The sequence below is a fragment of the Leptosomus discolor genome, chromosome 3, assembly GCF_034619465.1.
Source record: "Leptosomus discolor isolate bLepDis1 chromosome 3, bLepDis1.hap2, whole genome shotgun sequence".
Lineage (NCBI taxonomy): Eukaryota > Metazoa > Chordata > Aves > Leptosomiformes > Leptosomidae > Leptosomus > Leptosomus discolor.
In genome coordinates this window covers 60,631,948-60,656,532 of record NC_141393.1, presented here as the reverse complement: position 1 = coordinate 60,656,532, position 24,585 = coordinate 60,631,948, and the positions used below count along the sequence as shown (strand labels likewise).

At 41.6% G+C, this 24,585-nt stretch overlaps 1 protein-coding gene across 1 annotated transcript in view; it reads right to left on the bottom strand.

Annotated features, from left to right (window-relative positions):
- Positions 1 to 22,702, bottom strand: part of ROR1 (ROR family WNT receptor 1) — a 167,587-nt gene extending 144,885 nt beyond the window's left edge. Inside the window, exon 1 of the mRNA XM_086462456.1 lies at positions 22,603 to 22,702. Within this exon, the coding sequence (XP_086318582.1) occupies positions 22,603 to 22,702 (100 nt within the window). The remainder of the gene's footprint in view (positions 1 to 22,602) is intronic.
- Positions 22,703 to 24,585: the final 1,883 nt, after the last annotated feature.

Genomic DNA, 24,585 nt, shown 5'->3' with positions numbered 1-24,585 from the left:
TTAAAACCTGCCTGCCGATACCCTCACAGTCCCTCCCACCTGTGTGTCCACCAGCACAATTGCTATTCCATTTCCCAGATTGCTACCAGAAGTACCAAACCACTGGGTCTGAGGCTCTCCATTTATTCAGAGGCTCTCCATTTTCCCTGCAAACCCTGAGAGCTACCCTTGGCACGCAATTCCTCCAGTTCTGCCTTCATGCTACACTAGTTTCACTAAGACCCTGTGTCTGTAAATGACGCGTAGGAATGGCACATGAGAGGTGACATCGAAAGTTTACATGAACTCAAGATACAGCCTCTCATGGTCCCCGCGAAGATTGGTGTGACAGGATTTGTTCTTGACAAAACCACTTCAGCTTGCTATTTATCTCCTTGTTACCTTCCAGCTGCTTGCAAATAATTTATCTGTTGTTAAGCAGGGTGATGTAGAATTTCTTAGCACTTCTCTTTTCAACAGGCTTTATGTTTGCGCTTTTTTTTCTTTCTCTTCCCAATTTTCTAGGCCTACCCCCACCAGTACACAGTGTCTCTCACTCCTGAGACTGACTAGGACTGAACAACCTCCTCAGAGGTTAAAGAACTGACAAGAGAAATCTGAAAATGTCCGATTTATCGAAGCAGTCCCTAACTTTTTCCTTATTCTAGACTGAGATTACAGTCCTTATATCTTTGCATTCATTGCATCTGGTGTTTTTTTTTCAGGGCAAGGTGGAAAGCACTGGGGAAAAAAAAAAAAAAAAAGAGCATTAAAGATTTTAGCCTTTGGTTACCTATCAAGGATTTTTCCTACACACTGAATCACAAGTCGGCATTTCTCTTGGCTTTCTCTTTTTTCTGCTTCTCCCACTATCACTTAGCGCTTCAGTCCTATACTGCGCCTTAGCTTTTCTAATTTTGTTGCTGTGTTTATCCTAAGTTTTTCTACCTATCTCTGGTATCTCATTCAGTTTTTAGATGCCTCCCTCTTGTGTCTGAGGCCACTCTCTCTCTTTTATTCACATCTATCATTCTCATATACTAAAAGGATGTCCTCACATCAGAAGTATAATCTCTATAAGTAACTATAGATTCCCTTAAATACTTTTTCCTCTTTAGATTTGCTTCCCATAGGATCTTATTTATGAACTTCAGTCTTTAGTGTACCAAATCACAGTATTTTTTATATCATCCTTATTTCCTAAGGATTTTGAACTCCATCACTCAAAGCTATTAACCAAAATACTTTTCGAAGTCAAGACAGCAACTTTAAAAGCACTTTGTCAATTTATGTTTGTTAGCTATACATTCAGCTAAAATGTGAACATTACATGACAAACGGAAGTGCTCCCTGGAAAAATATATTCAGCACCAAGTTATTTCTCACATAGGTCTATGTCCAGTTGGGGCTTCACGGCAGGTGCTTTCAGGATTTGTTTTTTTACGTAGTACCTGAGTTGTTACACTTCAAGAAGCATTTCATGCTGCTTACATGACGTTGTGAGTTCACTTTTTTTTAGCAGGATATATCAGCATATAGACAAGATATGACTGTTTGTTGCATGGCTGATTGGTGTTCTTTTATTCTCCCCTTGCTATATAAACCTGATTTTTAAGATTTCTAAGTACAGATTTGTTTTTTAGTCCAAATTTGCAGTTAAAACTTGGCATGTCTTATATTGACTTGAAATGCATAAAGCACCATACAAGACTTCACTCTTGTCAGATTGCTGCACACCATGACCTCTTCATACTTTCTCTTGATACTCAAGTGGCCATCAAAAATCTCTGCCAGCAGCAGAGCAAGCCTTTGATTGCAACTGGAGTTAACCAACCAATACGTAACATTGTGTAGAAAAGAGTATTTCAACCCAATGTCACGCAATTTCAAAAAATGCTAGCAAATGCATTTATTTCCTGAAGGTAACAACTCTTGAAATAATTATCAACTTCAAAACCAAATTGGTAATGATGTCTTTCTGTCAACATCCCACTCCTCTTCCCACAGCCACAAACCTGGGAGGCAGGCAGCTAGGAATGGCAGAAGACTTTTGAAGGATTTGGGAGATGCATGGGTAGGAGACAGTGATCGAGGAGTTTGGGCAAGCCTAAGAATAAGGATTAACGTTTGCAAGATGGCTGCATATGTACAGTGTGAAAAAAGAGCCACACATAAGCAAGGTCCTGGATGATGTGCTCCTCTACATGTGTCTAAAAGGAGAAAATACATCACTAACTCACAGCAAGACAGAGTGAACAACTAACAATTGTTTATAAACAGTCCTGAGATCCCTTGATCAAACATACTATACAAAAATTGTTAACTTCTGGATACTGTCATTAAGACACAGCAAAGAAATAAAAATTGAGCACATTATGTTTCTTTTAGATGGAACACTGAGAAGATTTGCTTTTTTCTAAACCCTGCCAAACTGCAATAAGAACCATATTTTCCTGCATGAAATTTAACACCCAGAAGAAACTGTAAAGGACCAGAGGGTCTTCTGTCCCTATACACTTATTACTGCTGTAAGCTCCATGAGCATATGGAAAGAACACTTTATTTTGCCTTTTGGGATGTAAACACAGATAAGTGCATTCATCTGTATGCTTCAAAAAAAAACCAAAACAAAACAAAAAACCTACAGATCCTCTTAAAAAAGTTACCACAAAAAAATATGAACATGATTTATATGTTTTAGGTGCATATTCCTTTAGCTGCACTGCATATTTCTTAGGCCCCAATAGAAAAAAAAAGAAATTTATCTCTTGATACACAAAAGTTATTAAGGTACTCCCCATTCTGATTCAATACATATCAATGGCCTATGCTACATATTATCGGCAGCCAACAATATAATTCAAGAAACAATACTGAATATGACAGGTGTTCAAAACATGCTTTTTATCCTCCTTCTGCTTTCCATCATATAGCTTTACCTCCTATAGCTTCAGATAAGCCAGAAAAAGTAAGTGCAAATATTAATTGTAATATATAAATTGTGCATGTTTCTCTACGAGCACCTCCTCTTCCACACCCAAATCGTTGAGAAAAAGCAGCTACTCCAGTTCAGAACAGGGTAAATCTAAACAGATTACACTGAAGTACTGCCTTATGCAAGATTTAGTAGACTACAAAAATCATAAGTCTGATCCCCTACATGACACATGCCACAATTTCCTACATCCAGCAATTCTTGTCCACAGCCCACAGTGGCTGCGAGCATATTGTTCAGAAAGTCAGCCTTGATTTAAAAGCTTCCAAGTGATGAAGAGTCTGCCACATCATTTGATCATTTGCTTTCAACACATAGTTCCTTTCAAAGTGAAAAACTTGCAAAAGAAAATTGAAATTGGCTCCCTTTATTTCAAGCTGTAGATGTTGATAAGAGTAGATCTCCATTCCAAACCACAGTAAAATGGAGAATTCCATGAGCAATCCGGGCACCAGAAATGGTGCACCAAAAGGTCCACATGAGCTAATAACTGTTACACAAAGGAAACTGCCTTGCCCAAGCATCATGCAGCTATAGATAGCCTATGCCAGGCACCCAAGGTAAATTACGTGTTTTTACACTGAACTGGTCTGATTCATTTTTGCAGGGTTACGTCTGTGTATTTAAAACAAACTCTGAACAAAAATAACTTTTTTGTTTATAAGAGTTTGCTTTCCAAATAATTTTAAGCATTTGTCTCTAAAGACAGAATTTTCAAAACAGCTCAGTCTCTAGATGCTGATGAAGCCTTTGGAAATGCACCTGGGTGACTTCAGAACTTGAAGTCATGTCACTGTGACTATTAGAGGTTCAAACCTTGGCACCCGTCCTTCCGCAGGGACCGCGCACATGGATCCCAAAGAACATAACTGCATCAGGGAATGTGTTTACAGTGAAAGAGCCAATTTCAGGATCAGACCTCAGCCTTCACTTTGTGGTGCTTTAATGGAAAACTACAAAGTGAGATTAAGCGTGCAGCAAAATAAGGATTACTCCTTCCTTACTAGGTAAGGAAGAACAAAAGCTGTTCTCATGCTAAAGAATACCCTGTCACCCGCCTTTCACCCCTATCTCCCGACTGCTTTTATGAAGTTTAATCAAAAAAATATATTTTGTTATAGTCCAGTCTTAAAGTTTGGATGAAACCAATCGAAATGTCAAATGGACTGTAACATGTTAATAATACTGTACTCTCTTTTGGCTTCCTGCCACAGAGTGAACAGTGCCAACATTTGCAGACTTCCAACAGGAAATTAAATAACTGCCCTGTTGGAAATATAAACCCATTTACAGTGGTCAGACTTGCATTTTCCAAAACAATGACACAGTTTGTGCACATAAAACACCAGGAAAATTTGTAAGAAGATTTTGCCAAACGAATATGAAACAAAGCCTTATGAAAAGGTGTTTTACACAGGTCTACAAATTATAGCTTTGTCAGGTGTATTTATTGACCTAAGGCTTATGTAAGAAGAATTGTAAGGGTCTTTACTGAGTATGCTGTACACACACCCCCACCACACACACACGCACCCCCACCACACACACACGCACACACACTCCCCCATGCCTGATGACTGAAGATTAACTGAGGAGCTGCTTATTTCACAATTTTCTATATTCTTTCATTTACTTCTTGATAAGTGTTTTGAGCAGCTTATAAACTGCCTACTGGAGACTTGTGAGAGCCTGTATTTTATTTTTAATCTGTTCTGTGACATTCGGTCAAATCTCTGCTCGGGTCTACTGTTCCTCCTCACACACTTCATTATATATCGAAGGGAGAGGAAAACTCATGTCCCAGTTGAAGTCAATGCCGTTTTACCACTGACATCATCACCACTGAGATTGAGACTATAAAAGCACCAGAGAAAGGAGCCTACTCCTCACCAGGCGTCTGTACACAACCTGAACTGTGGCATAAATCTTGTTCAGGCCCTGCAGGTACAACACACAATAAACCCGATATTATTCTTTATGTAGTATTCTTTAGCAAATTTGATTCTCAACTTCACTCCTCTTCATCACCCTGCTATTGCAACCTTTCTCCTCTGCCAGCTCCTTCAAAATGCTATCACCATTTAGAGTCAGAAACAACATGGATACGAAAGCCAGGAGAGGAACAGGAGGTACGCAGCACTTTAGCCAGAAGCAGAATAGTTCAATAACCAGGAAGAGTAGCAGCAGAATTTCCACATGTAAGGGATTAGAAAGTTGTCCTTCACATTTTTGCCTATACTAAGATAGTGACAACTGTAGCATTATTTCCTAATATTATTTCTTTTTAAAGCAACATCATGCACTAGTGCAAACCAACTACACCTTACCTATTTGTTAATGAAAACTTCACTACATTCACTATAAATAGTCTAAAGTTGCAGGTATAGAATACTTCTCCCCCTCCCCCCAATAGTGCTACATTGTATTTTTGCACAGTAGGGCTTTTCATTCCAGGATCTGAACTTGTATTACACAGGTGGGTAAACACTATTATCATCCGACTTCACACAGATTGGGAAGGAGACAAATTGTTGCAGAGTAAGTCAATGGCAAACCTGAAGCAGAATAGCATTCTCTGCATGGCAGCCTCCTCTGAAGTCAGCTGTCAGCTCTCTGGAGTAGAGACAACTTGCAAGAGAAAGAGTTTGTGGGATCAAGCCCACTAAGCAAGTTCCTCCCAGTAACGAAAGTCATATGGGAATAATTGCTTGAAAAAAATGCTGTTTCCTGAAGAAACAGTTCTAGGATGGATTGAAGATTCACAGAAGATACAGATTATCTACATAAGACCTGTGTATTTTTAAACCTCACCTATAGTTTTACATACTTACACAAAACTAAGACTTTTACATGTACTTAACGCCAGCGAAGTAGAAAGACACCTCTACGTCACTACTTCTATTGCTTCTTCCCTTCTTTCTCTTCCACCGCACAGTTGGGTTGCGGCCCTTGAAAAATGTGATCAATTACACCATTACCCTGGCAAGTGATGAATTATTTGCATGTTTTAGATACACATTCTTCATAAGTCACTTGACTTGTGAGCAGAAAAATAAGCAAGGAAAAAGAAGCATATTTGCAAGTGGCAGGAAAAGTAGCAGCAGGGATACAGCCTTAAAAAGTCCCTCTGAGATCTCAGATGCTCCAGGACACCAGTAACCATTGGTCAGGTTTTACTTTCAAGTCTCACTCTCATAAATGAAAAACAACTCAAACTCTCACCCACTTAGGCCCTGATCCAGAAAGGCACTCAAGCGAGTATCTAACTTTAAACACAAAACTAGTCCCATTTACATCAACGGACGTCTCAACTGTTTACTGTTACAATGTATGTTTAAGTGGTTGACTGCATTGGGGCCTTAAGCAGACATTGCTATTTAACACTTTCTTCAAGGTATCTTGACAGTGTCTTGTGCCTCCACAAACTTCATCTATTTTCTATCCACCGCATCTCCTGTTGTTTCTTGAACAAACACAGATGTCCCCAGTCTGAACACTTCAGATTCCACCACCACAGTAATCTAGGAACTGGCATCTACTAATTAAAAGGCAAGTTACTATTTTCAAAGTTTTCCTCAAGACAAGACCAAATTAGCAACATTCGCTGTCAAGAGAAGAAAAAAGGCAAACACAGACAGTGGTGCATATGCTGTGGGGCAAAGGGAGACTATAGGAAAGGGGAAAACAAACCAGCCCTGCAGAGGAGGTAACAGCTTGAGGCATTTTTCCTCGCCACAGCAATTGCCTCTGTAAGAAGATTAGCAGGAGGAGTTCTCACTTCTCACTGTAGCTGATAAAGCACCAGAACTTGCCATAGGACTTGCCTGCCGAGAACCACCAGAGACATCTCAGCAATGCTGTGTGGAACAGCTTTTTTAACAGAAGCAGAGCATTTCCAAGGACCAGTTTGCACAGAATGGCATCTCCACCAGTCTCTCCTTGCACCATCTGATGCAAAGACTCATTTACACAGCCCCCAGCCTTAGGTGACGAACCAGGCACACACGAAGACGCATCCTGGTTTGATGAGACATTACCACAGCAGATGGACCAAGAAGCACTAACAGCCCTTTGGCCTCTTCTCCTCCCAGCTCTTCCAACGCAAACAAACCAATTGCACGAAGAGCAATGGAATTATTTAAGTAATCCAAGGAAACAACTTCTTTTAAATCAGAGCTGAAGAAACTGCTTAGACCTCAAAATAGTCAGCAGGGGATCACTTTGAAAAAGCAAGACTCCCAAGGACCGTGAAAAAAACACACTGGAGAAGAGATTAGAAAAAGGAGGAAAGAAATAGCATGAAGAGGAAGAAGTATCCTGTGTTCTGCTAACTGTACCTCTTAATTAAAAGAATACAACTCTGGCTCAGTGAATTAATGTTACTGAACGTCCCTGCTACAACACACATTTTTTGAAGGGATACATTCCTGCTCTTCAAAATGCTGAAGGATTTACATTCATCTGGCCACAGTATGTTAAAGAACTAAACACATTACAAAAAGATAATCTCTAGAAAGCCTGTGCTATTATGCATATATTGAATATAAGCAAGATATTATTGGCTTGGAAGCTGTCAAGACACTTCTCGGTGTGCTGCAACAGAAGTCAGAACGAGACATTATCCAGCCTCTATGAAAGGCTTCCATTGGACACCGGAAAAATCAAAGGCCAGAAATCCTTTGGGATGTTGACAGTACTTTTTTAAACTAAATCATTACAAGTATAGTTCCATTCACATTAAGCTAATTTTATCTGAGATTTAAAACTTCAATAAAACCAAAGGTTTTTGGAAAAAAAAAAATAGGGCAATCATTTTAGCTGCCATGCCAAATAGCACTGCAGCTCTGTCATTTGCTAATACCATTATGGGGTTTGCACATGTGAACATATGTAATTCTGCTCCCAAGTACTTTCTCCCCCCAAAAAATAAATTGGTATAGATGATTTTTTTTTTTTAATAACCCAAGTCACTAAAAACGGGAAAATAAGAAATAGCACTGGAAACTGCATTGGCGCTAGTGTGCCTGTATTGTATTAGACCAGACATGTCTCTGCTTGGAAACAAATTGATTGCATCTCTTGGTAAATCAGTCACACTGTGGATAATATACCAATCATTCCCTAGATTAAAGAATAAGCATCTGCTTATAAACACAGAACAACTGAAGAGCTGGCACTGCTGAATAACTTCCTGGTATGTTACATCTCTCTGAGGTTCACCATGTGCACATAAGAATTGAACCATACCACATCTCTAACACCAGATTAGGGTGTTCATTTAAAATTGTAACTGCCCTATGCTTTTGGCACATGTACAAAAAAATGCATTTAAATACATTTTTTTTAAAAAACGCATGCAAAGTATGCCATGGAGCACTTACCAGTGACCACCACTATGTATTCATGATTTCTAACATCTACCCTTCCTTCCACCTATTCTTTATTAAGCAGCTCAGATGAGCAGGCAAGACCTGTAGCATGCTTGGAAAGTCAAAAAATTTGGAGTCTTGCTGAACCAAAGGAACTGGAAACTTTCAAATCATGGACTCTTCAACAAAGACAATTTATTACCAGCACCAGTCACAGCACGCATTTATACTGCTTCTACATTAGTGTAAGGAAGAATAGGTTTGGTCAAAGCATCCTCCTGTGACTTCAAAGTTTCAATTAAGCAAAGCATATCCCAAAATTAAAGGGATGTTAATAGAAAACATCTAAGCAGATGTTGGCTGACACAAGAATACACCAAAACTCAAACAAAACCCCAGGACTTTGAATTGCCAATAGAAATGATTCGTCAGACAAGCTCAATAGCATAGCCCCAAAGTGCACTCTGCTCCTCATAAAAGAATGTGAGTGAAAATGCTGCTGCACTCTGGGCTGATGCTTTCAAATACTCTTAGCACCTTTGAATAAGCCTTCTACCAAAGGCAATATAAATCACAAAGTTCAGTGTATGCCAAATCTCAACAAACAACAGTTCCACAGAAGGCAAGTTCATCATTAAAAAACAGGAAAAAAAAAAATCCACCCTGGAAAGCAGGCTCTAACATCGAATTTCCAAACCTTTAGTTGTTTGTGCTCTCCAGGGGTGACTCTCCTGTATGTTGTATCTTCAGGCATACCAGTATCTAGACATGATGGAGATGGAAACCCTAGAAATGCCTTGGATTAAAATTGACCCAGGCCAGAACCTGTTGGTGCAGGTCAGAAAAGGGCTCCCAGAACCTCACCTGCCAGGTGCACCCCTTTTCCAGCACATTTTCACCTGGGCTTATATCCAAAATAAACCATTGAAGTCCCAAATCCCAAACATCAAAGATGGATGAACATAAAATATCCAAAACGTTTCCTAGTTTGGCTCAAACTAGTAAATTCTGCAGAACTCTAGCAAGGATCAAACCTTGTGCAACAGGAAAAAGACACTTTAAGCTGTCTTCCCTTTCACTTCATCTGAACAAACATTTGATAGATTCAGGCAAAACAGAAAAATCCTGAAGATTATAAAATCCTTTTTCTACATATACAAAAATCACTCGTTTCGGAACTCTATAAAGCAATGAGAAAACTAATAAAAACCAAAAGAAGCCACACAGGAGATTGAAAACGGGAGTTGTTTCCCAATCAAGAGAGCTAATTTGAATGCAGAGCATTAAACTTTTCCTTTTTTATAGCTTCATACTCCTCCAAAATGTGAAAAGTAAGTTCATGCTCAGAGAACTCCTATTACTCTCCTTGAATTGCACATGCAATTACTAAATACAGGCATCAAGAACAAATATTGTCTCAAGTAGCAACAGCTTTCATCAAATACCGTAAAGGCTTTCCTGACATACAAATGGATTTAAACTTTGGAAACGAAACTGCTTATTTCAAGTCATACATTCAGTCTGAGAAATATTTCTAGTAGCAATAAACAGTATCTTTTCATTAGGATTCGACTGAATTCTATACTATCTATTACTACACAAATGAGATGCCTTAATTTCCTAGTATGTATTTCTTTAAGAAAAAAGACAGGATATTATGGTTAAGGTTGGTAGAGGGCATGAGAACATATATGGAACAAGAAGTGTAACCATTTGCATTTGGCTGCACATTTTAACCCCATTATGGTATGAAAGTCATGCAAAAGAGATTGGATAATATTTTGTTTAGTGAAATCAAATACCCCCTGAGCAGCTATTTTCCTGTATGCAAAGCATTTGCTTTCTCCCTTCCCCCAAACAGCTATGCAAGAATAGACGCTGTTTTCTCATACGGCAAGAGCTTTAAATGACAGTCGTCTTTCATCCCTGAAAGCTGAGCCAGCTACACATCACAGTATGGGCAGCACATATCAAAACTACCCTTTCTCCCATGGCATTTGGTGCAGGAAGCAAAAGCAACACTATATTCTGCTTAAAGACAAAATCCAAAGTATTCAAATTTCACCCGTTCTGCAGTGGACACTTAACATCTATGGGAACAAAGGCACCCGCAGAACTCCAGACTATCACCATTTGTCAATTAGTCTTCCTCTGCCGCACAAACCTACAGAGGAAGAACCATCTCAGTGGTTCCACCATACATTTGAACACCATTGAAGCTGATGGGAAATACCCAGGGAGTTGTACCAGTGCGAGGGAGCAACGTAGCAAAACAAAACAAAACACAACACCGCTCATTTCTTTAAAGCACATGTAGTTTAAGCCCCAGTGAAGCCAATAAGAAGAATTGCACTTCTGTGTCTTCAGAATAAGATATTCTAGGACACTCGGCACCGAAATGGCTTTCTGTAAAAGGATTCCACTTGCTCACTGCTAGATGAAGCGTGCCTGGAAACAAAGTATCAAAATTATTTTCTATGAAAAAAAAGCATTTTATTTTAAAAATAAGGAAAACGTATCAAAACAACTTGCCAATTTACCTTCTATGCCTAGTAGTAACAAGTACCATCATTAACAGGAATGAGTTCATGCTAACTATTTAAAGATGCATCTTTTGGGGCAGTAACATCACACTTGAGCAATGGGCTTGCACCGCACATCATCACTTTCACATTGAAAGCGGCTCTATTTTACCCAGAAGTCCCAAAAAAAAGCTTAGAGAGCGATTCCACAAAATTAAGACCGATAAATCTTTTTTGAACGGTTGGATAAAAGACTTTTTACCCCTTATTTAAATACAACTGATATGCTGAATAGCTTCAGACACCTGTATTACTTCATACACTAAAGTTCAGAAGAAACAACTTAGAACCCAGGAATAGTAGAGAACAAATACAAATCTAGTGCTGTTACATTTTTTTTTTTTAAATTAAAAAAATCATTAGAAAAAAAAATATTCATTAGGAAAAGATGCCATGAATCCAGACTGTCATTTCCGACACGACAATACATCACAAGTCTAGCATAGCAGGCATTCTTCTACAGGGGAAATATTTTAGCTGACTGAAAGCAATTGCCTGCTAAATTTCCTAAAAGATTCATTACATGTATTCTTTAAAGGACTCTGGCAGAAAATCTGTCAGGCTCTGTTGCTAAGATTGACTATTTTAATCAGCACTATGGAATGACTGAGCCCCAGAGGATCATAACCACTTGTAGGATCTTTGAGACAGCAAAGCAAGTAGAGATCAAAAAACTACTATTTCCTTCCTGCACCTCACTTATCTTCACTGCAATCACCAACCACCTCTGGTGTCAGTAATTTACAGTAAAAGTACAGTAACAAATAGCAGGATAATATCAGGCCTTGATACCTGATGAAATGAAAGCTAAATTAGCACAATAATCCTTCAAGAACATAAGTGCTTTCTTAAGGAGCCTGACACTAGCTTATACAGGCAAGGGGAGGAAGAGAGTGTATAAAATTAGCTTAAATGGGATAATGCAACAAATGCAAAAGAAGGTTGAGCCTCCATCTCACCACGTATCTATCCTTTGCAGTATTTCAAGTGATTTTACAGTTCTTCTGACAGATATGTACATAGACACCTTTCAGCAAATTACACTGAATATATACACACTTAATCCTCTACTTGCAACATCGAGACAGAATTCTTCCCCTCAGGCCTTTTCAGTTATTACAATTAGTCCATGTGAAGTTACCCTCGATAATCTTAGGAGATAATAACTGGCAGGGGGAACAGGATAACAGAACATCTGACAATTACTGGGTTTGGGTAGGGGATTTCTGTAGAGCTGACAAAAAAATAAATACCTAATGTACAGAACTGCACAGAACCCTACACACGGCAATTTTCCCAAACCAAAAGCAGTGATAGCATTGCTCTCCCTGCACCCTTGCAGGATGGATGGTCTGTGACGCCTGAGGCAACAGCTTCAGGCATTTACTGACACAACAGGAACAACAGTGCCAGTTAAGACACTTATGCCGTTTTCAGTCAAAATCTTCTTGAAAAAGGGGACTGCTCTTAGAGCTACGCATGGTTTTTTAAAGCTGGATGGGACCATTATACCAGAGGTACCCCGTGATAAACATAATGCAGGCCAAAAAATTCACCCAGTGCTTAAAAGCTGCAAACCCAGAGCCTCTGGAATGGCCTCGAATGAGAGAACTGAACAGGCCCCACAAATGACGACAGAGCAACCTCAAACATTCAGGTTCCCCAAAACCCTCGTAAAGGTCCCACATTTACAGGAGCTGCTTCCACCTGTGGCACTCACCAAGAGACTGTACTGCTCAACCAAGAGCCTAGTGCCAAGGAAAAGCAGTGAGTTTCCAGGTAATCTCTCCCTCTTTATTGAACAAATTCACTGAAAATTAACTTTACCCACTATCGACACTGAGAAGACCTTTTCTCCTTCCCCCAATACCAATTATCAACTTTTCAAATTTTAAAGACAGATCAAAGAACTTCTTCAGAACTATTAGGACCTTCACTGATACATAGACTTTGGAACCAGAGAGACAAGTGTGATGACTGCCAAATCTGGCTCCCCATTAAAACCAAGTCAGGAAGAAAGGAATAGGACAGCTAGTTTAATGCCCGACCTAATCTGTCTCACCCTGAGTAGCAAAGTAAACCCAAACCAAATCTGTCTGACTTTGACATTCTCTGTAGATCCCCCTGAAATGAAAAGGGTTGATCACAATGCTCCTCATATCTGGACCATATTTGCTGCTATGAAAAGATGGAGACCAAAGATCTTAAGAGGAGTCCATATGGAACGTCAAATTTCTGCACATATTCTCAAGTTTTGTGAACCTCTTACTACTGCTCAGGGTTCCCTACACAACCAGTCGTAAGAGTCAGAAATACTAATTAGGATTTAAAAGAAGATTCTGTGTTAAAAAAAAAAAAAATCATGAAACTAGAATGAGAGCGCATAAATCACATCCTACAAACAGACTCTCAAAGGAAAAACAGCAAATCAGGTATCATCTCCCCCTATATAATGGAAGAAAATCAGAAGAACATCTTCTTTTGGTCCCTGATGAATTAGAATTTTGCAAATGACTGATTCCTCAGTAGTGAGAGGATGCCTTTACAGCTTCTTCCCTTGCCTGGGCCTCTTTTGGAGAATTTATGTAGCAGTAGGGGCCAAAAGAAGCAAAGACCCTTCAACAGTTCCTTTTAGCTGGGCATCTGAAGGCCTTCCTAAAGCTCTTTGCTGCACTAAAAATCTGGTTTATGCACATGTAATACTACTGTTCTTCATGTCATGAAGAACACGTGTCTTTCAACATATAGCAACAAATCGTACACAGGAAAAATAAAGGGAGATATTACAACAACATACAACTTACGGCCCAGCAGTGAAATAACCCGTAACTTAGGAGAATCACAGTTCAGAGCTATGACGGTCCTCCACTCGCTCTGCTGGGGAAGGCACTGTGCTCCACTACCGCATGCACTACAGTGCATTCTGTTATCTCACACCAGGTTTCAATTATTCACCTCTTACTCAACTTCAGATTTACTGATTTCAAAGGATACAATTTTAACAATAAATCTCATGGACAGTGTTAATTAAAAGCTAAATCTTGCCCTGAGCTGGACTTCCAAAGTCTATGAGAATGTTCACAGCCCATTTATTTATTCCAGCATTGTGTCAGTTATTAAATTACAGTAAATTAAAAACACAGTGACAGACCAATAGCTGAAAATAAGTGAAGCTTGTTGCATCTCACTTACAAAGGTTGCCAGACTTTGGCTCTGACAGGCTGCCAAGAAAAGTGAATTTAGAAGTAAGGGGCCTTCAGTTCAAAAAAACGTCCTATTGTGAACATGAAGTGTTTCAACCTCAGCGATGCAAGCAGCCTGGCTTTTCCAAGTTAATCATAACTGCTTGATGCAACACTGGGCAAAACGACCATGCTCTCAAACCACAACTCTGGACCATTCAGAGCTGTAAAAAACATCGGCAACACTACTAACTTGACTCAGATATTAAAAGAAAATCGATGAAGAAGCTCAAGCCTCACGAGAATCTGCCAGCTAGAAGGGGATCAGGTTTGCACCAGCCAGAGTTTCTGGGAGGACTTCTGACATATTGCGAATTTCAGCACATGCAATTCTCCTGTCCAGCAGTATTAAAACACATCAAACGCCCAGACAGGGCCTGAACAAAGGAAGAACCCACTTGGAATTCCAGATTTAATCGTTGGCCAACAGTTACTTCTGAACTACCACAATTTCACTTCTAATTACTGGCTTCCCTCTTGCTGCCAGCTTCTCAGCTGTGGGATATTACTAGCCCCCCCACAGCTACTCAGCTCTCAGGGGAGCTCTGGGCTTCTACTCTTCATTAAAAAAAAAAAGCAAAGGGCACACAAATCAAAACTGGGAACCACTCTTTTTCATTTGGAGAAGGGCTTTAACTGTAGAAGGAGAAAATTATTCAAGACACTAGAATAGTAAGTCAACAGTCAGAAGCAAAGATCTACCTAGTGCTATTCTGTAGCCTTTTAGAAGCATTTAATGACAAATCCATTTCTCTGACAATCAACTGGGAATTAAATGACCTCTTGTCATTCTAGGTGAAACACACTGACAGCAGAGCTCAATGTGTGCTCTCTACACTCAGCTGCTCTGCAGAAAAAGAGATGTCTGCCATGCTACAAATTTTCTCTAAATTCACAGAGAGACAATGTAATTAAAAAAAAAATCAAAACATAATAATTAACATATAAAACTAAAAACTAAAACTTACAGAATGCTTGATACTTATACAGCACATCAAATATTGCAGTGTAAACACAACAATTACAAAGAATCTTCCTTTTATTTGAAGCCAAGATAATTTTGAAGAAGAGATGTTAAACTGTGATAACTGACCTCTTACAGGAAAAACCGGGAGAAGCAAAAGCTGTTGTAAATACAGTATCGTCTGCACAGCACTCAGATATACAATAGCTCTATAATGGTGTCACAGATGAAAGTGGTATTCACTGCACAATGAAGATGATACCTCTCCACGAAGAGAAAGGTGAGGCAACAGAAGTTTGGCAAAGAGGATCTCACTTGATCAAAACCAGATCTAATCCTAGTTCTAACACTGATTTTACTTTTTTTTTGTCATTTGCCCAAGCTTTTGGCTTCTCCTAGAGATGGCTTTGCATACACAATCACACTTACCTTTGAGGACAGAATTACTGAAACTGAATTCAACAGAATGAAAACACAACCCCTCTCCAAGTTACATATTCCATAAATGTTCAAAAATATGTATGCTGAGGTGGTGAGACAGACTTGTACATTTATTCAGCTGCTGCTACAAACACAGCGGCAGCATTACGGCACAGCATTTCTCCTCCAACCAAGTCAGAAAGGTGACTTACAACTCGCTTTGTAGCTCAGAGCAGTAACAAGCACAGGCACGGATAATTTCTTCTGCAAGTGGTTTTTTTTTTCCAAGCCTTTGGACTGCTCTGCACCCTATGCCCTTTCCGGTGAGATTTTGAGAAGCGCTCGGCTCTGCCAAGTATACACAGTAAGAGTTAAAGGTCCTCGTGAGTTTTGAAAATAAGGCCACACAGATCATAAAATCCCTCATTCTCCAGCACGCGTTCTCAGCACTGAAGCACAGGGTTTCTCTGAATGAGTAGCCATTACGTTCTGTATTGACCAGCCACAACGTGGTCACTCTCAGGCAGCACATTACACTTGCACTATCAATCCTTTAAAGCATGGCTTACCATCTTCAGGAGGGACTTTGCCACCTCCTTCAGAGCAGGACAAAACAGCTAGGAACGCTCACGTTGTGAGTCTGGAAGTGCATATCCTTCCAAAGATAATCTCAAGTTCTAAGGGGAAGAAAAGCATACCCTCACATATTTCCAGTCTCTGGAGAGAAATGCGCGATGAGGTTATAAAGTTGCCGAATATTTTTCCTTGCTTATCTCTGATCTTTCAATTTCCCATGGCCTGCTGCTGTGCTCCGACACAGAATTTCACCACTCCGTTTCTTTCCCAGATCTGCATGGAGCAGATGTTCAGACCTCTGGTGCAGACAGAATGGAGCATCTGGGAATGGGACAGGGGTACGCACAACTGACACCCCTTGGAGGAAAGGAGCAGAAGGTCACAGGAAGCCATTGTGAAGTATCAGTTTCAACACATGACCTGACCAGTTTGAAAAAAAAGCTTTTAATAAAATGCAGGCTTCCACCAGGGCCTCCACTAACTGTTTTCTCAAGAACTTGTCTAGTTATGAAACTTTGCCATTGCATATTGGGATGGCTAAGTCTTAATGTAAACCTAGCCCCAAATATCTGTTACTGAGTGAAAGCATGTCTTTGTACAACACAATGCAGAACAGGGCATCAGCAGCAGTTATAAAAAACATGCAACATCTGCACAAAGTTACCAGCACTTCTGCTCGAACTCTTTAGGAGGAGTGTGTCTTGCCTCTACATACAGGACTTGCCTCAACTATTACTTTTTTTTTTTTTTTTTTTTTAAACTTCGCCTGACACAAAGGCCAGGCAGATCTCCTCTTCCTTCAACATTCCCAAAGCACCATAAAAGTGCCCAAGCTCCCTGCCTCCAACACGGCAACAGAAAGGCCCGGCTGGGTTAAGCCATGCCTGGACCAGCACTACTGAACAGGCATATGATCGTCCCGACACAGCTGACAAGGGCACGCTGCCCAGACCTTGCCAACATCAATGACAGAAGATATTTCCTGCAAGAGACAATTTTTTGTTGTTCTTCAACCTCCTGTGAAGGTGGCTCTGTAGCACCTCACTGATCAAACACAACCAGAGCCTCCAGGCAGCTCTCTGAAGGGATTTTGTTAAAAGAGGATATCAAGTACAATTACTCCATGGAACTCAGCAGAAGTAACAAAGCAGACCTGACCTAGGCTTTCTTCTGCTTTAGAGCTTATTTCATGCCTTTGGCATGAACTCCAGCTAATGACTTGTTGAAATACATTAGAAAAAGCCTAGCATTGTACACAGCACTGCAGAAATACAGCACTGGACCACAATTAATTTACACCTGTCCATTCCTCCTCAACAGAAGTGATGTGGCTTTCTGCTCCTGTTGGAGACCATTCCGTGTTAATTTTTCAGGAATCTTATCTAATCACCCTCCAAATTTGTGTCCATCCCAGCAATACGCACCGTGGGATTCATTTCACACGTCACTAGCCATTTCCCTTCATATATTGCTCTGCAGATTTACTTGGAAACAGTGGCACTGCAGCGTCTCCACTTCAGGAGGAGATCCTGGAAAGCAATCTTCCTCACTACGGGATGCTGGCATGGAAGTATGCTGAGAAGCCTGCGTTATTGCTTTCCCTCACTAAAGGGTTCTTTTCTAAGCTACTTCTTTCCCTCAAGCTGTCTGACTTTCGCGGAGCACCATTTTTAATATCACATTGCATTAGATTCCAAATGTATGTAAGTTCTTTTATTTTACATTATATTCCCAAGAGGATCTAAAAGAACTTTACTGTTAAATAACGGTGATATTCAGAGCTTTATTATTACATAGCACACTAGCGGTATCTACTTAGGCTGAAATTATTCCCTTTTTCACCTCAGAAAATTTCAGAGCCTTTCTATGCATTCTGTCATTTCAGCCCAATTAAAAGACATTAAACATGATGAAGCCTCTCATATGCCACACTCTTGGTGAGGAGGTGCAGTGACTCTACTCGTAAACAGACAGAAAAAATTGTAATTTCTTCTGCAGCACCTGACCAAATGAAACTTCACACTAAATGTAAAATTTCAGACACTTTTCATTCATCATAAAGTATGTAAAACAGCAGTCACTAAACCTACAGAAGGATCCTTCAGCTAACACCAGTATTTTGTCATTATTTCCAAAGAATCACCAACAATTGCTCTCATTTGTCCAGTTCATTATTGTTTCATTTATAAATTAGCAGATTCATTGACTATCAATCTCTCCATCATTAGAATGAAAAAGAAACCAGGATGGAAGAAGCCCTGCAAAGTCACTTAACTATTCAACTGCTGCCCCAGCCCAAATCAATGGGAAATTTCTTTAAGCTCTGCTTTAGGGAGGTGGTTCCACAGCCCTCCCAGTGCCACACTACCCTTATCACTAGAAACAGTTTCCTACCATATAACCAGATTCCGATTCATGTAAACCTTCCCTCTGCTTTCAAGTGCGAGAGAATATTATAAGACAACAGCCCCATTTTGCCAACTTTTAAAAGCAGAAGCCTGGATCAAAGATAGCATCTTAAAAGTAAAATAACTTCATTTGATATTCTTTTAAGTGTCTCAATACATAGGAGTCACTGTCAAAATGCAAGCTGCATTACCACCGTCACGTCTCTACCGACGCAAAGCTGGGTGTGAGACTTCACAGCTTTGCCAAGGTCAGCCCTGATGCAGGCTGCCTCGTTTCTTTTGGTTCCAGGAGCAACTTCACCAGTGAAGTACCAGCATACACTTCCTGGGTACCTACAGCAAGATGGGAACATCACAGCGAAACAGGAGATAAAATGCATGATATTGCAGCCTAAAATAAATGCAGCTCAGTCTACCACATTAGTAAAAATTCTTTAAGATACAAAATTTCAAAAACATGCAGAATTGTGCAAATATAAAAATTACAACTGAGGGCAACTGAGGTTTTTTCCCGGGCTTGGGGAAGAAAAGGATTACTCTTTTTATTTTGCATTAGTTAACTTTCTTAGCTTGTGAGACAATCACTATGGGGAAAGCAGCTGCATTTAGTTAGAGACTTTTTTTAAAAAGAGTTTTCAACTCTGAGGTGTTCTTTTGAGTCTCAGAAGACTGCTGCATTTCTACATGTGTTTCCAAAGAGTGGTATCTAGTGTCACACCTCAGGGAACCTTTCCCTTCCCCCCCGCCTTTGCCTACATTTCGGTATTTGTATTTAAAATCCATACACAACCTTTAAAACGCTCCCCTGCCCAGATCTCATTTGCAATGCTTTAACTTAAAAGTCCTGTGTGTACATAATCAACAGAATAGTTTCAGTAGATGTTAATTATAGAAACCAAGAAATGATGTCCCGAAGATAATTTACTGATACTTCAAGCAACTTTTGTCAAGAAATGCAAGACTTCAATCATGGCAAGTCACACAGTGACATCTACTCTCATCCTCTTACAGGCTTAAGGCAACAAAAGCATTTTGTTTGTTTGTAAACTCAAAAGTGGATACTGGCTGAAATAGCAGCCTGTTGACCTAGGACGAAACAATTAACCACCAGGGTATTACAGGGACTAATCAAGAGCTGTGGAACTTTATCTCACAAGAGGCAGCTTTCAAGGAAACCAACAGTAACCCTATAATCTAAAGATCTGTGGGTTTACTACATGCTTCTAAAATTCTTTTCTAGTTATTCACACGTCTTCCACTGTGACTCCTCACGAAGTTACATGATACAGAATAATAATAATAAAGCTGAACGGGTAACTTCCATAGTCAGATACTGCAAAGAATGAAAAAAACCATCCAAGTTGGAGAGCTCCTGTTACTTATATTGACATTAACTTTGTGGTTTTGTTCAGAACACTTGGGCCAGCCCGTCAGCACCCTTCGGAAGAGCACGCATTAAAGACAGCATGAACGTACAAAGGAAAATGCACTTTTTGTTTTGTTTTGCTCTCTACAAGGAAAGGTCAACAACAAAAAGGAAGCAGCAGGAGACAGGGGAAAAAGTGAAGAGGAAAGGGCAAAAAAAGAGCTTTTGGAAGGCAACACAGCAAAACACTTTTGGTCACTTGACAATACCTCAACTAAATGGATGACCTGGTAATAATCCCCCCCAAAAGAGATGTGACAATAGCTGCACAGGTTCCTGGCCTCCAAGCAGATACACATCTGACTTGTCCTACCAAGCTGCATCAGCCTACTCACACCAGGATGTTTGTGCACATCTGTATCATTTACTGGATCAGAGTGTCAAACTGGGAAGTCTCTGGAGTGGGAGTCATGTCCTCACAGATGTTTGGACCAAGCGCAGCACAATGAGGCTCTGATACTTCTGGACCTCAGGGAGCCAAGAGCCCAAACTACTCTTCAATATTTTCATTGTGTTAGACTGCCAGATCCTGGACTCTCAGCCCACCTTTTCTGGCAGTAGAATTTAGGCTACCACCAGAGATGGACTTGCACTGCAGTCCTTATTTGACACACCTAGGAAAAAAAAGAAAAGTCTTCTTATTATTTAGCAGTCCATATTCTACCTTATCGAAAAATGTGAGGGTAAAAGGGTAGCGACTGAAGGGTTCTGTATGGTTGGTTGGGTTTCTGATGGTGCAAAATCTATTCACCCAGCCACTACAGTTATCTTAAAAGAAATTTGTAAAACACCTTATAATAGGTTGTTTGTTGGTTTTAATTATTGTGTTAGATGTTAAGGTTCCCTTATTCTTCTACAAATCCCAGATCCTTAACAACAATGGGCAAAAACATAGTATGTGGTTGAAACATATGTGATAGATGTCTATCTATAAAAAAACAAATAAATCACTTGATCTGCCCATGAGTCAACATTGTAAGCTTTTGTCAAAGATATTACTTAAAATACAGGAAATATTTCACTGTAGAAAGTAATTGTGCAAAATGGCTATATTAAAAGTAATGATAGTGCTAATAAAGTTGAGTTCATATAATGAAAGATACTTCCCAACAGAATTTGCAGTAAATAAAAAGTGACCAGCTTTGGACCCAATGTCATCAGTTGCTTTATGTTTGTGGAGGTTTTTTTCCCTTCGAGGCTCTTAGAAACCTACAAAATTTCATATTATAACTTTACAGTTTTCAAATTACCTGAAAAAAAAAAACAACAGGAAAAAAGATGGCCTGTCTTCCCCCTGCCCCCGTTTTAAAAATACAGCTATTTGTTAAGCACATACAGCATTCCCTGGAGACACTAGAAAACAACATTTGAAAATTTTCCCATTGAGATGTCATGGAGAATTCCTACCCTAAGCTAGAACATCATCCAGCCATTGAATCTGCACCAGTAGACTCCCGTGACCAACAGAGTCATACTGTGATATCTGGAAGTCATTCAAACAGATCCACTACCTAACACAGTGCCGGGTAACGGCATCATTAGGGACACACTGAAACACAGACAAAAACTGAGGCACAGGCATATGACAAGACCATTGTATCCGTTAGCTGCGACTGACTTTTTAATGACAGTTCTCCTACACTATTCTGCAATTTGGGTTAGAGGTTTTATAACCACAGCTTTTTCAGTTCTGAACTGTGAAGTATTTAAGCTCAGTAGCTTTATCTCTTTAGTGTTCACTTTTCCCCCTTCTTTAAATACGAAATATGGCCACATTATCACTCAGGACTTTCCAGAAGCAGCTTGTGATTTAAGTACCCACTTTCAAGGAGCCAGAGTTCATGAATATCCACCTCTTCCTGAAATTCTCATGCACGCGTCCAAAAGCACTGCTCACTTTTTACTGACTTGGCCTCAGAAATCAGTCCTCCTTGCCTAACTCCATCTAGGTCCCTTTATGCATGTGCTGTGCTATGCTACGCTTTAAATGCAAATCGTTTGCAAAAGGCTGAAATCAAAACCCTAATAAAACAGAAGGATCGCAAAATAAATATTACTTGTTAAAACTAAATCAAAAAGGCTTTAAGGTTATTGGTTTTAAAAAAATATATATTAAAAAAAAAAAAAACCCACAAAACTTCTTGGAAGGCTACAAGGGCGATGAGATGGCAAAACATCCCGCAAAGCTGGAGCTAAAGGACAAGCCATCACTGATAACACCACCTCGGGAACCATCAATCACGTATCAAAAGCGGAATTGCCTGGGAATGGTTACACTTAGCTCACAACTCGGCCGAACACTTGGAAGCGCTTTTTACGAAGCAATTAAACACAGACCGAGTATAAAACTCGGAGTTCGTTAACGGGGGGGGAGCGCTGGATTCGCCGGGCTCCCCGGCGGGCGGAGGGGCCGCGCAGCACCCCTCGGAGGGCCGGTGGCCAGCACCGTCCTCCGCTCGCCCCCGCAGCCGGGGCAGGGCGACCGGCCGCGCCTCAGGGCCGGCTCCGCCGCGCCGGACCCCACGCCGGCGGCACCAACGGCTCGGCGGGGGCCTGCCCCCGTCGTCCCCCCCGGTATCACCCCAGGCGAGGGGAGGCTCCCGCGGGACAAAAGCCAGGACGCGGCCCCGCACACCCCTACCTTGCGTGGCGTCCCCCAGCTCCGCCCGGCTGCCCGCCCGCAGCAGCAGGAGCAGCGGGAGCAGCAAGAGGCTCCCGTCCCCACCGCCCGGCTGCTGCATTCCTGAGCCGGCGCCGCGCTACTCCCACATCCACCGCGCAGCGCCGGCGTCCCGGGCCGGCCCGCGCAAAACGCCGCGGGGGCCGCGTCTCCTTCACCGCGTACGCCGGACCCGTCCCACGCCGCGCCGTCAGGGCTGCGCTGCGTTGCGCTGTCCTGGCGGGCGGGGAAGGGAGCGCAGGCGGCCGCCGCCTCCGCCGCCCTCAGCCCCTCACTTGTCACTTGCCGCCAGCTCTGCTCACAGAGCGACCCGGCCCCGGCCGAGCCGAGCCTCCCCCCCTCCCCTCCCCGCCCCGGCCCGGCCAGGCCCCGTCTCACACTGGCCGAGCAGCGCCCCCTACTGTCCCGCCCGCGCCGCACCGCTGCCTCCCGCGTCTTCCCCGGCCCGGCGGCTGCGCACCACAAGGGAGCGCTCGCCTCGCCTCACCGGGCGCCATTTTCCGCCGCCTCAGCCGACCGACCCGGCGTATGTCGCCTGCGGGACTCCCGTGGGTGGCCCTGGGAGCCTGGGGTCCGACGGGGGAGAGGCGCCGGCCGCCGTGCCACATGGCTGAGGCACCTTTCCTCACAGCCCACATCGTGCCTTCCCTTTCAGAGCGGGTGGATTTATCAGGCACCAATTGGCGTTACCATCCCTCCCCATTTTGCTTTCCAAGGCTCTGCCACTCATAGAGTAAACACAATCTGTGGGATTATTGCACTTGGAGGGAAACCATTTTTCCAGGAAGAGTCCAGCTTTGTTATTTGCTGCCTCCATTCCTAATCTTCCCAGATCTCTTCCTGGTCTTTCCCTATCATGTATGAGAGCTGGAATACCTTGTCACCAAACTTCACTGAGGAAGCTCCCCAGCCATGAAGTAAAGGATGCCATGTCAGTGGAGAGGTGGTGAAATCACAACTTAAGCAAAGGTCAGCCTCTGCCTGCCCCACACACCGAAGTCTCTCCTACAGGGCTCGTGGCAACTAGGGTGGCCAGTGGTCAGGAGCTACTGGTGCACACCTGAGCCACACAACACCAGCCGCCTCCTGTCCCTGGGAAGGGCATTGCTCGCTGCCCAGGCAGAGCCGTGGCTACAGAAAGGGCAGCTGATCAGTTTTACATCCTTTAAAGTTCATCCCACTGAGCTCTGTGGATGTGGTGGTCTACTTTTCAGAGCATTTCCATTGAAACAAAGCAAAGAAACTGAGAACTAGCAGTGTGGAAAAATCATTTCTCAACGTGTTCTTCATACATGGGTTTATAGTAAGAGCTCCTAATTTTCCCCTCACAACATTTCAGATTTACTGGATATCTCCTACTGGATATCTCCTGTCAGTCAGGAACTCAGAAGTCCAGTATTTAATATATTGATTTATCTTAATGTAGCTTTTATTTAAAAGAAAGTCACCCTAACTGAAGAGGAATCAGGTATAGTTGCTACCTGAGATCGTAAGTGCCAAGAGCAGCGTTGTAATCCTGCTCTCATCCCCCATTCTCCAGCACATCTCACCCCAGGCTGAGGACCATCCCCATGAGCATGCTTTCAACACAGCTGTGGCCTTATTACGAGGGCTTGATCAGCCCATAACATGGTACCTACAACCAGACCCCAAAAAAATGCTTTTCCCTCTTGCTGGTGATAGATAGGAAGCTTTGTTGGCAGAAGAGTTGCAGTTCTCTCCTGCCAATGCAAAGTACCAATTCACCATACATTGTATCGCAGCTCTAACTGTGGTCAGGCAGATTCAAAAGTGGATGGCACTGTTTTGCTAGAGTTGAAGGACACTGCCAAAGCTGGTTGAAGCTACTAGGAGTGATAACTCTACTTTCCATTCAGGAGAATGATCGTATTCCTGGGGTGCTTAGATTAGGTTTAGGATTTCAAAAGTCAGCAACTGTTTAAT